The 12,596-nt window shown below is 35.8% G+C and overlaps 2 protein-coding genes across 4 annotated transcripts; both read left to right on the plus strand.

Annotated features, from left to right (window-relative positions):
• Window positions 1-2,316: 2,316 nt before the first annotated feature.
• Window positions 2,317-8,156, plus strand: LOC121808244 (putative E3 ubiquitin-protein ligase RF298). Of its 3 annotated transcripts, none has more exons than XM_042208648.1 (4): window positions 2,317-2,384; window positions 3,035-5,180; window positions 5,340-5,852; window positions 8,019-8,156. In XM_042208648.1, the coding sequence occupies exons 2-4, from the start codon at window positions 3,042-3,044 to the stop codon at window positions 8,097-8,099; spliced, it is 2,733 nt and encodes a 910-aa protein (XP_042064582.1). In that variant the 5' UTR covers window positions 2,317-2,384; window positions 3,035-3,041; the 3' UTR covers window positions 8,100-8,156. The 3 variants fall into 3 exon arrangements, with proteins under 3 accessions (XP_042064582.1, XP_042064574.1, XP_042064589.1); XM_042208640.1 differs by having other exon boundaries at window positions 2,357-2,494; XM_042208655.1 differs by lacking the exon at window positions 8,019-8,156 and having other exon boundaries at window positions 2,357-2,494; window positions 5,340-6,180.
• LOC121808266 lies at window positions 8,141-10,401 on the plus strand. Its single transcript, XM_042208663.1, has 4 exons — window positions 8,141-8,916; window positions 9,176-9,380; window positions 9,727-9,856; window positions 9,929-10,401. The coding sequence occupies exons 1-4, from the start codon at window positions 8,141-8,143 to the stop codon at window positions 10,189-10,191; spliced, it is 1,374 nt and encodes a 457-aa protein (XP_042064597.1). The 3' UTR covers window positions 10,192-10,401.
• Window positions 10,402-12,596: the final 2,195 nt, after the last annotated feature.

Here is a 12,596-nt window from a genome sequence, read left to right on the forward strand (position 1 = left end):
TAGGGCAAGAGGTCCATCTTGGTTGAAAATTTACCATATTCAAGTAGAAAAAACTACTATCAAGATTATGACCAGCATTTTTGGGTAATTACACTCTATATACAAAATATTTCACCATTGTTTTAAATTGATATAAAAAGTTTTAAATTAGCATAAATCATAAAAAAAATGTAGTTAAAGTTTTTAATTTTTTTGAGAACTACTATCAAGATTATGACCAGCCTTTTTGGGGTAATCATATTAAAGTTTTTAATTTAGTTAAATGTTGGCCTAAGAGAGTATCATTCTCTCTCTTCAACCATCCTGCCATTATTTTAATTTTTTTCTATTTTTTTCAGATTAAAAAACAAATCAAATTCATTAAGCACTGATACATAAATACGTACACAATATACAACAAATATAACGTGAAACCCTTCAAAAAAGAAACACATAGCGACGGTGCAAGTTTGTGTGTTAAACTGAGAAGAATGGAAAATAAAAAACAAAGCAAAAGAGTTGTGATTTTGTTCTTTTTACTGTTCTTTCCTTTGTATTTTCCAAAAAATTAGTAAGGAGCTGTGATTGCATATTTATGGTGATACAGAGATGTATAAATGGAGTTTTGACAATTACTATATTGGAGTGTGTTGATACAGTCAACGGTGTTAAAGAAGTTAACATAGTGTACTAATTAAAAACTTAACTAAACGTTTTGTATGATTTATGCTAATTTAAAACTTTTTGTATCAATTTAAAACAACGGTGAAACATTTTGTTAATGTATCTTACCCTATTTTTGTACACAACCAACACAAGTCGATACGTCTCTCCATCCCACAAAAATCAACAAATTCTTACTTTAGCATGCAGTTTTCTAGAGTTTAGGTTATTTCAATGTGTTGAGAGGATAGAATATAAAATAAGAGAAATTAATTACTATTTTTAAAATATGTCATTCTAAGTGGGGCATTATGATATGATCATCATCAATCGATTGCTGAACAATAAGGAATCAACTCTGAAAACAACGTTATCGATGATCGGATGAATCTCAATTGAATGAATTCAAGAATATGGACTAGTAGAAGGACAACACAAACAAGTATGATTATAAATTTATCAATTAATTAAAATTTGAAGAGAGAAAAAACTCACAATTTGGTTTATGGTAATTATAAATTCTCTAATTTTCATTCAACACGACTTATATATAGATTAAAACCTACTGATATAGAAAGCAAATCAAAGACAATAAATACTGGAGTACTACTAGCATTAGTCAACAATTTTCTACTATTTATTATTCTATTAGGAGAAAATTTAATTGATAAATAGAAAGCAATCAAAGTCAATTAACTACAACAATTACTTAAAAAACTTACTAATATAGTAAGTTTCATATAGTAAACAGAATTAATATGAGCTCTACAACACTTGAAATACTAATATGGCTATAGTTCTTTGTAAAGAATATGACTTCTAGAATACTATCAAGAAAATTTGTTAGAATTTTGATTTATGTCAATCAATTTAATTTAAAATACCAATTGACATAGTAACTGAATTATTTAATTGACGTAATAATTAAAGTAAGATTTTTGTGATTAAGTTTTTTAATTGATGAAATAGTACTATTATTTTTAAAATGTAATCTAAACGTTATAATTATATTATAATTTTCTTAATAAGTTATTAATTGATAATATAATAATAGTCATATACTATTATAATTCGTAATTTTAATAATTGCACTAAGATTTGTTTAATAATTGGCGACGCAATAATAACAATTAATATAATTAGTACTATAATAAAGTTATTTATTATTTATATTACTAAAATAATTCATAATTTTATAGTTATATTGCGATTTTCTTAATGTGTTATTAATTTATTACAAAGCAATAATGATGATTTATTTTTATTATTATAATTCATAATTTAAATAATTATAATATTTTTTTCTTAAAAAGTATTATCATAATAATATTAACTTTCCTTATCTAGTTAAAAATTAAACATGTCTATATATTAAGACATGAATAAATACATATCTTGAAACATTAAACTGAGTTGTATTTTCCATTATGCCCCTGGATTATACTACTTCCGTCATACTATAAAAATATTAATGGATATAGACTATTCTCAAAATAAATTCAGCCTATTTTTATTTTTATGACAGTAAGTATCATAATATATTCGTACGAGCTATCTAACTCACACGTGTGCATGTATGATTTGTGAACACGTGCGATGCACCTTAAACCAAGCCAAAAAAATATGAGTGTAACTTAAGTACCTACAAAAATAATGCAACTAAAAATGATAAATCTTTTATATCATCAAAAATTAATTACGAAATTGAGATGAGAAGACTGAAGAAAGAGCAATTGAAACAGGTAATAAAACAGAGGAAGAATAAAACATCCATCCATAATCTCTCCACTCACATCCCATGCTCCTAGATTTGTCCATCGTTTGATCGCCCTAAATTCACAAGCTGCAATCGGTACGAATCGATGATTCAAACATCCCAAGAACTATGAAAGAATCTTACTGTTTTCTGGGACCTTCACAATATGTATAAAAATTGAATCTTTATCGTTGTGATAATCTTGATGTGGGATTTCCCCAATTCCGATTGTATTGATCTGTGCAAATTGCAATTCTGTTAAATTGGGAAGATGTTAATTCGCATTAACTATTGAGTTGTAGTTTCTATGTCTTTTTTTTGTTATTGACGTGTCTATCGATGCAGATGATTTTGTTTCTTATTAGTATTTTTAGTGAGTGAAACAGTGGCATATTCTGTAAGCATTTGGTTCTGTATTCATGGTATTGGCTTTGGATTGAATGGTGGTAAATCTGTATTGATTGGGCTTCTTTGCTAATGTAGTGATGAATGGTTTCTTGTTTATTAGCTTATTCTTTGATGATTTTTAGCATCAAACCTATTTTTATTATACTATGTAAGTGAAGATGCAAAAATTTCAGAGGGAATGAATGGAATGATTGAATTGGCAAAGTGCTGAAAACATTTGTTGTGCAGGCTAGATATGGCATCAATGGTTGCAAAGGCTTGTGGCAGTACTTCCAATCAAATGCCGGTTATGACGGTGCAAGAGAAGGGAAGTAGGAATAAGAGGAAATTCCGGGCTGATCCCCCGTTGGCTGATCCAGATAAGGTCATCCCTTTACCTTCAAATGAATGCACCAGCTTCGAATTCTCAGCTGAGAAGTATGAGAGCCGGGGGCATATGAATGGGTGTGATATGTGTTGTATAAACCAAGATAGTTCAGATCATGCTTTGAAACTCGACCTTGGACTGTCGTATAGATCTGAGATAGGCCTGTGCCGGCCTAGAGAGGATATGGAGGCGTCCTTGGATGAGTTCCGTGATGCTGATTGGAGCGACTTTACAGAATCCGAGCTAGAAGAGCTCGTTTTGAGCAATTTGGACACAATTTTCAAGAGTGCTGTAAAGAAAATAATTGCTAGTGGTTATAGTGAAGAAGTTGCAACTAGGGCTATTTTGAGGTCCGGCCTTTGGTACGGGTGCAAGGACATTGTATCAAATATAGTGGATAACACACTAGCATTCCTTAAAAGTGGGCAGGATATTGACCCCTCTAAGGAGCACTATTTTGAGGATTTGCAGCAGATGGAGAAGTATATATTGGCCGAGCTCGTGTGCCTTCTGAGAGAGGTCAGACCTTTCTTTAGCACCGGGGACACAATGTGGTGTCTATTGATATGTGATATGAATGTGTCGCACGCTTGTACCATGCTTGGTGATACGAGTTCAAATATGAACCCCTGCGTTTCTGCTCAATATCAATTGAAATCAGAGCTCAAAAGCTCCGAATATAGTAACATAGTAGTTCCTTGTAAGCCCAAAGCCTCAGTGCCGTATGCTCACCCATCTGAAGCAGCTCACCTGGCTTCAGTTCACGGTGGACATAGCTTCCAATCAGAGGCACCTGAGATAACTAGTGGGCCTAACTCGAAGCTAAAAAGCTCTTTTGTTTCAAACAGGCTTGTTCCAGATAAAGATTATCAAAATTCGACGTCTAATATTAGTGAAAAAACTTTCTCTGCAACAAGAGTCTCTACTGCTGCTGAGGAGAAGTTTATTGGCAGTAGGAAAGTTTCTGCGATTACAAAAAGGGAGTATATATTACGTCAAAAGTCAATGCGTTTTGAGAAACACTACCGCACGTATGGCTCTAAAGGTGCATCTAGAGCTGGTAAGCTTAGCAGTTTTAATGGCCTAGTCTTGGATAAGAAACTTAAGGGTCTGGCGGAGTCTACAGGCATAAATGCCAAGAACGGCCCGTTCAAGATTAACCAGGGAGTCGGATTTGAAGCCACTCCAGAGAATGTGAGTAGTAATCTTCCAACAACTACAGCTTTCTCTTCAGCTCCAACATTTGGGCTGGAAGCTATTGATCAATCTTTGTTGCCTAAATCGAGTATCTCATCTGCCTTACCTTTGGGGCCAGTCAACATCTCCCCTTCTTTACCAGTTGCTGATGCGGAGCTTTCTCTGTCTTTCCCTGCCAAAACCATTGCTAATCCGATGCCAATCAGCTACAACATTGAGGCTGCCAATTGTAGTTATCTTGGCTCGTCAAATGACAAGTCTCTCGGCCAGTGGCTCCCCCAGGATAGGAAAGAAGAGATGATTATAAAGCTGGTCCCAAGAGTGAGGGAATTGGAAAATGAGCTCCAAGAATGGACAGAGTGGGCGAATCAGAGGGTCATGCAAGCTGCACGAAGACTTGGCAAAGACAAAGCCGAGCTTAAAACCCTTAGGCAGGAGAAGGAGGATGTGGAGAGGCTGAAGAAAGAAAAGCAAACATTAGAGGAGAACACCATGAAAAAACTTTTGGAGATGCAGAATGCTCTACGCAAAGCGAGCGGCCAAGTAGATCGAGCTAATGCAGCTGTTCGTCGTCTTGAAGTTGAGAATTCTTCATTAAGGCGGGAAATGGAAGCTGCTAAGTTACATGCTGCAGAGTCAGCTGCGAGCTGCCAAGAGGTGTCAAAGAGGGAGAAGAAGACCCTCATGAAGTTTCAGTCGTGGGAGAAGCAGAAGAACGTTTATCAAGAGGAGCTCTCGGCGGACAAATTGATATTGACACAAATGCAGCAGAAACTAAAGCAGGCTACAGATGTACATGATCAAGTTGAGGTATATATAGTCCTAATTTCGAAATCATAGATCCCGTTGTTACTCATAAACTTGCTTGCTATATGTTTGGATGTTTGGATGTTTGGATGTTTGGCTTTGCAATTTTGTGTGAACCTTTAGTTTCCATAATCTGAACATATGAATACGATGAAAATGCAGGCCAAGTTGAATCAGGAGGAAAAAGCAAAGTGCGAACTGCTTGCGCAAGTCGATTCATTGAAAAAAGAGAGAGACCAAATTGAAGTCTCCACACAATCCAAGGAGGATATGATCAAGTCAAGAGCTGAAAACAATCTACAGAAGTATAAAGACGATATAGCAAGGCTCGAAAAAGAAATTTCCCAGCTGAGGTTAAAGACCGACTTCTTCAAGATAGCTGCCCTTAGAAGAGGTATAGACGGAAGCTATGCCAGTAAACTTACCGACTTCAGAGACACACCTCTCTTGAAAGACTCCGCCATCTCTTACATCTCCAAAATGGTGGCAGCCACGGGCTTCAGCGGGGGTGTGAAGCGTGAGAGGGAATGCGTGATGTGCCTCTCCGAGGAGATGTCCGTGGTATTCCTCCCGTGTGCGCATCAGGTGGTGTGCACAATGTGCAACGAGCTCCACGAGAAGCAGGGAATGAAGGACTGCCCTTCCTGCCGGGGCCCAATCCTGCAACGTGTCTGTGTACGTTACGCTCTCCCTTAAAGTTTTAATATCGTAGATAAGATGAGTTCACTCATAATACGTGTGTTAGACCGTGACAATAAATATAGGATGTGTGGATACAACCCCCAAAATGAGAAAGAAAAGAAAACACAATCAAGAAGAAAAAAAAACTAAGGGCTTGCGTTTGAGTTTGGTATGTATATGCTGCTGGTTACCATACTTTTTTTTTTCCTGTTTCGAATAATAGCGTGGCACGAGTGCTTGTCTACCGGGACATGTACTTCTGTTGAAGAACATATTTATAAATTCACGTGGAGATAGTTTTGGCTCTAATTGTTGATCTGTTTCTTGATGGTCTCATATCATACTATGTTGTTTTTTGTGTAGTGATCATTTTTAGGAGAAGGAGTTTCTTGATTTCTTTGTTCATTTGCTTTATCACAGTGTTGTGTTTATATCTTTTATGGCTTGGGGTTTGGGAGATCTTTGTGGAAATTAAACCAAATTATTTGATTCTTGATTGTGTTTGTTAAGAATTCATTTCTATGTTTGATGATACATAAGGGTTACCTTCATTTTGCATATTTGTTAACTTGTGATAATTTGCAGTTTTTTTCATATTTCATAGTATGGACAATCACTACAATGGATAAAACCAAATGAATGGAAATGGATGTGGCAACACCTATTTATTTGATTAATGATTCAAATCTTTTTTAGTATATATATAATGTGCCTAAGAAATAGCAGCATGGTACTATATCACTTACCAATTTGCCATTACTACCATAAGATATGTTAACTAATGTATTCTAAGTTGGTTTAGCTACAACAAACGTAGAATTGCAAGAACTAATAAATAAATAAATATTACACCTTTTATTCACCAAAAGTGTGTAACAATTGTCAAATCTTGTTAATCCCATCCCCCAAAGTCTAGTGTAGCTTGAAAGAAAAAGAATCCAAAGTTTCTCTACATGATTAGAACAACTGTACTATAATCTATTTTTTGAGCTTCATTAATTCTTCTCCTATTTGATGATAGATTTAAATTAAATTTGTCAAACACCTTTATAGTCCCAGGGATAGGCTGCAGTGGAAAAATTAACAACTCTAGTCACAGATCATTATTTCCAAATTTGATAATAATAATTTATTGACATGAGTAACAACCATAGATATATAAATTAAACTAAACATATTCACACGTTGAGTATGTGTAAACTCATGGTTTCAGACAGCCAACTCATTCCCTAATCAATTAGGCTGGATGCTGACCTCAATTGGCAAAAAAATCAAGGTCATGGACAAATTATTAGCAAATCATTCACAAAAGTACAATGGAGTTTAGCTAACTCATTGAAATAGTGCTTTATATTTTCTTGCTCTATATCTCCTAACACCATCTAAAAAGTCTTGTTTCACAGGTGGGAGTTGTTGTAAGTATATATTTAGTCATGAAAAAAGCAAGTTTGACTAATCACACCCATCATTTTGATAGACATGTGTTTATTAATTTTTCAATTATTTTTTTTGTTTTGGCTCAGATTACTTTATCAATTAAAATTTCAGTGCGTAGTCGACGATTTATTATTATGATACTGTGATAAAAATTCACAAAATCGTATTTTAAAACTAATTAGTAACAAGTGGAGTATCTCGTAAGACTTACATAGTCATTAGAGTTACATCTTATGTGAGATACTTAATCCGCCCGTGAAATAAAGTTTCATTTTTACTCGGTGCATGTTTTGAGACATGAAAGAGCGTGAGTGGTGAAAATCAGTAAAATATAATGTATGTCCCACTTTTACTTACTCCTTCCATCCCATAAAATTTGTCATTTTAGTATGTCCCCTAAAATAGAAACTTTTATTTTTGATAATAGTAATTTTTTCTCTATGTGAATCTCATTCTTCCCTAATAGGAGTAATACTCAAATCAATTTTTATTTCTATATCTTATATTTTATTAATTGTGTATTAAAATCTATATTATCCCAAAATGTGCTATTTTTATGAGATCGAAGGGTCATAAGTTTTGATATACACGAAATGAATTAGTAGAACGTATGCCAGATATAATGACGAATATATCCCGAATTATGATAATGAGACTTTTTTAATTGGAGGTAGTAATTGTTTATCTCATTTGACAACACATTTGTCAACCAAAAAATTTCAGTGTTTATTGAAGTTGGAGCAGTTAAAGATGCACTTTTGTCTGAATATCATCCCAAATTCCACCATCTTCCCAACAAAATAAATAAAATCTTCATTCCCAATAAATCCTCTCCTTTTTATCCCATGCAATCAAGATGCACCAATCACGTCTCCCACATGCTCTACGTCCTCAGCCGGCGGCTCCGCCGCCTCTGCTCCACTCTCCGTTGGTTCATGTGGCGGCCCCACCCCCGCCCCAGGGTCATCATCCGCCGCCTCGGCCGCAGAAAGAAACTGGCCTCGAGCCGCAGTTTTGATTTTTACCAAAATCAAAACCGCAGCTCGCGGCCTATCCGCCTGGCGACGTTCAACGCCGCCCTGTTCTCTCTGGCACCGGCCATCCCAGTGCCAGAGAGATCGGCCGTTCTCGTCCAAGAAGACGGGGATTGCCTCAAGTCCCCAAAAGGGATCCTCAAGCAGTCTCCACTTCACTCACAGAACAATTCAGACGGCAACAAATTCGCAAAATTGAGGCCTAATAAAGTCTCAATAAATCTCCCCGAAAACGAGATCTCATTGGCGCAGGACAGATCAATGGAGGGCTCGTTCCGATTCAACAACACCGTCGTCGCGGCTTCGGCCATGAGGTCGCCGGTGTGGTGGGACGGGGCGGCGGCCTTGTGCGGAAGCCGGACAATTTTCGACGTGCTGAAGGAGGTGGATGCGGACATCTTGTGCTTGCAGGATGTGAAGGCGGATGAGGCCGACGACATGAGGCCGCTGTCGGACCTGGCGAGCGCGTTGGGGATGAGCTACGTGTTCGCGGAGAGCTGGGCGCCCGAGTTCGGGAACGCCCTTCTCTCGCGGTGGCCGATCAGCAAGTGGAGAGCGGAGAGGATATGCGATGACAAAGATTTCAGGTGCGTAAGTTGAGCACTTGCACTATATATTCACGTGCTTTTAAACGCTGCACATAATATTAATCATTAAGACAACTAAAAATTTAAGAAATTTAAGGGTGCATGTTGTTTTCTTCGTCCCCAATTTTCGAATTAATAGAAAAAGAACGCCACGTGTTGCCTGGTGATTGGGCAGGGGCGAAATTGTGCCGTGCTCAACGTCGTGCTTTGGTGTTTGAGCATGCTAGAACTAAGAAAAACTTGGAATTTTTTTGAGCAGGAATGTGATAAAGGCGACGGTTGATGTGCCATGGATGGGAGAGGTGAATGTGTTCGGCACACAGCTGGATCATCTTGATGAGACGTGGAGAATGAAGCAAATCAACGCCATCATGCATTCAACCAATCCTCATTTTCTTGCAGGAGGCCTCAACTCTCTTGATTCATCGGATTACTCCTCCCAAAGGTGGAACCACATCGTTAAGGTAGCGAATTTATCCTTGTCGATTACTCCCTACGTCCCAATTCATAATTCCCGGTTTGACTCGACACAAGTTATAAAGAATTGATTGAATGTGTAACTAGCTAGTGGAATGAGTATGTCCCACTTTTATTCACAAGTAAAACGAGTTAACGTAATTTACTTACTAAAAATAGTAAAATTAGATTGAGATTTTTAAGTTGGGACGAACTAGAATGGCAAATTGAGCCTTTTAAATGGGTGGAAAGAGTTTTTCTAATTGGAATTGTTACACTTAAATTAGTAGTTTTAATTTTTGTAATGTACGAAATTTCGTGATTTAAATGACTATAAATCTCGCGTTTTAACAGTACTATGAGCAGTTGGGGAAGCCTACTCCAAAGGTTGAAGTGACCAACTTGTTGAAGGAAAGAGGCTATACAGATTCCAAACATTTTGCAGGGGAATGTGAACCAGTAGTAGTGATAGCCAAAGGCCAAAGTAAGCCAACATACAAAAACTTCATTTAATTTGATTGACCTATTTATCAATTTTGTGACAGCATTTGATCAGATGTGCAGGGGACTTGCAAGTACGGCACTCGTGTGGACTACATTTTGGGGTCGGAAGGCTTGCGCTACGCATTCGTCCCGGGATCCTACTCGGTCGTCTCCTCTAAAGGAACCTCGGATCATCACATTGTTAAGGTTGATATAGTGAAAGTTGAAGATGGTGGTGGAAAGAGCATGAGTTGGAGCAAGTTGAGAAAGAGGTTTGTGAGGATGTCTAGTTCTTCTTGCTCTTCAAAAAAGTGGGTGGAGAGTGAAATGAGTTAGTTTCTTGAAATTGTTGTACTAGTAAATAGTGATCCACATTAGTTGTAGTGTATTAAGATTAAGAAGTTGGATGGATTTGAATTTTCATGTATGGATGTGTAGAAATGAGGTTCTTGGCAAAAGGATTTGTATTTGATGTTTCTTGTAAATAATGTCATAATAATTTATGATATAGTTTACATCGAACTAACCACAATGTTAGATTTACAATTAATCCATATTTTTCATGTTTGTGGTGTTTAGTGTGTGTGTGTTTTGTGGAGTTGCTTCTACGTGAGATGTTGTGATGAGCATAAGGCACAATTAATAGTAGGGATTTGTGTGTGAGTTTTGCGTTTACTCTTCGGAAGGGTGATCAATGTTTCAAGATTATGTGTAATTCATCAAGATATGTTTAAATCAACTTACAACGTGATCTTTTTATTTTTATTTTTATTTTTTATTTTTATTTTTATTTTTTAAACACTACTTATATACTACAAAGTGTAAGCGAAGTGTGTGCTAAGCAAGTGAAAGGGGACATGTTAAATTCTAAGTGTTGGGGGAATTTGAACTTGTAATTTTCAAGTAAAAATTCATAAGTCGTCTATGATTAAGCTCTCCAAACGGATGTCTTTGAGAGATTCTTGATATTGTTTATTTTGTTGCAGTTAGGGAGTCAATCAATTCGATTCTATAAGTTTCAAATCAAACCTATCATATGGCTGATCTATTTGGTTCGGGTCTATCAGGCTGAATTGTTCTTGGGCTAGAAATTATCAGTTAGATACCCCCTTTCTATTATCATCTTGAGCAAATTCTTTAGTTTCGAATTCGATTGACATCTAGGGGTGGCAAATCGTGCGGATTGGGTCGTTATCGGGTCAACCTGATAACGACCCAACCCAATAAAGCCTAACCCGAATCCGACCTGTTAAGAAAACTCTAATCCCAAACACGAACCCAACCTGCTACCTTCAAACCTGAATACGACCCGCATCCGACACGAACCCGTTAACGACACGATAAAATTTGGGTTGACACAACACGATATCGACCCGAACCTGATATTACACGATTATAACCTAATATTACAGGATTAAATCTAATATTACACGATCAAACCTTATTTTTCAACCTAATTTACACGATTAAAATCTGTTTTATATATGATTTAAACCTGATTTACAATAAATTTAAAAATTAAAGTAAAATATTTTTTTTAATAATAATAAAAATAATAATATTATTTATTAATGGGTTATTTGTATCCAACCCGCATCCAACTCGAACCCAACCCGGAATTATTGGGTTCTTAATGGGTCAACCTGATAAGGACACGAACCCAATAAAGCTTGATCCAAACCCAATAATTTCATGCGGATCCGTGTCGGATTATCGTGTCGTGTAAAAAATTATCAGCCCTAGACATCTCAGTGTCAAATAATCAATCAACTTGATAATGGGCTAGCACATTTGTAAGGTTTATATAGATTAATCTATCAATTTTAAGTTGGATTGACATCCATAATTGCAATAATATGTCTTTTCATGTGATACAAATGATAAGTAAACATAATATTCGAACCATACATTGATCTTGAACTGGATAACCTAATGAGGTACAATCTCCATCTTGCCTTACTTAAAAGTTGTTTATTTTGGACACGAAATTTGAAATATTTGTATTTAATGAGTTGAAAAAAGAATAAAGTATCAAAAAGTAGTGTTTAGTGATTTAAGAAAGAAGTGTTTCTCGAGGTGTGTCGAGTTCATCTTCAGTATCTTATCTCCTTCCATCAATGAGTCAAATTCTAAAATGCCAGTGAGATTATGAACACTTCGGTCATATATTTGTATAAGGACAAATTTTATAAACAAAACTTCAGTTATTTCACTATTAACTCAAACATTTATTATTGTTTAAAAATATATAGATAGGTAGATCCGTAGATATGATATTTTCTACACATAGATACAAACGTATACTCCTTGGATGGACCGTCGCCATGGATAGATTACGACGTCCACAATTATCTCAGATCACATTTAATCATTCCCATAAATTAGGCAAACACAATAATCAAACAAAAATCAATCGTTATTACGTATTAGGCCACTAAAGTTTATGCCAACCCAATTTTAGGTGGAAATATTGCGTGACTTTTTATTTATTAATAACATAATAATATGGTCACAAATTAATTTATTACTTTATACTTAGATTATAATTTCAAGTCAACCAATATGGGCTTTGGTTCAAACTTCATTACAAATTATTAATATCAAGAATTTATTAAAAATATTGGGAGTTCATGGACCCCACCCAACCATGTAACTCGTCGATGTTATGTTACAAAATTACTTTAGTAGTACTAAAATTTAGAATCACACAAGATGATTATGGAAAAAGTAAAGACACGTAC

This window comes from Salvia splendens, chromosome 1 (assembly GCF_004379255.2).
Source record: "Salvia splendens isolate huo1 chromosome 1, SspV2, whole genome shotgun sequence".
NCBI lineage: Eukaryota > Viridiplantae > Streptophyta > Magnoliopsida > Lamiales > Lamiaceae > Salvia > Salvia splendens.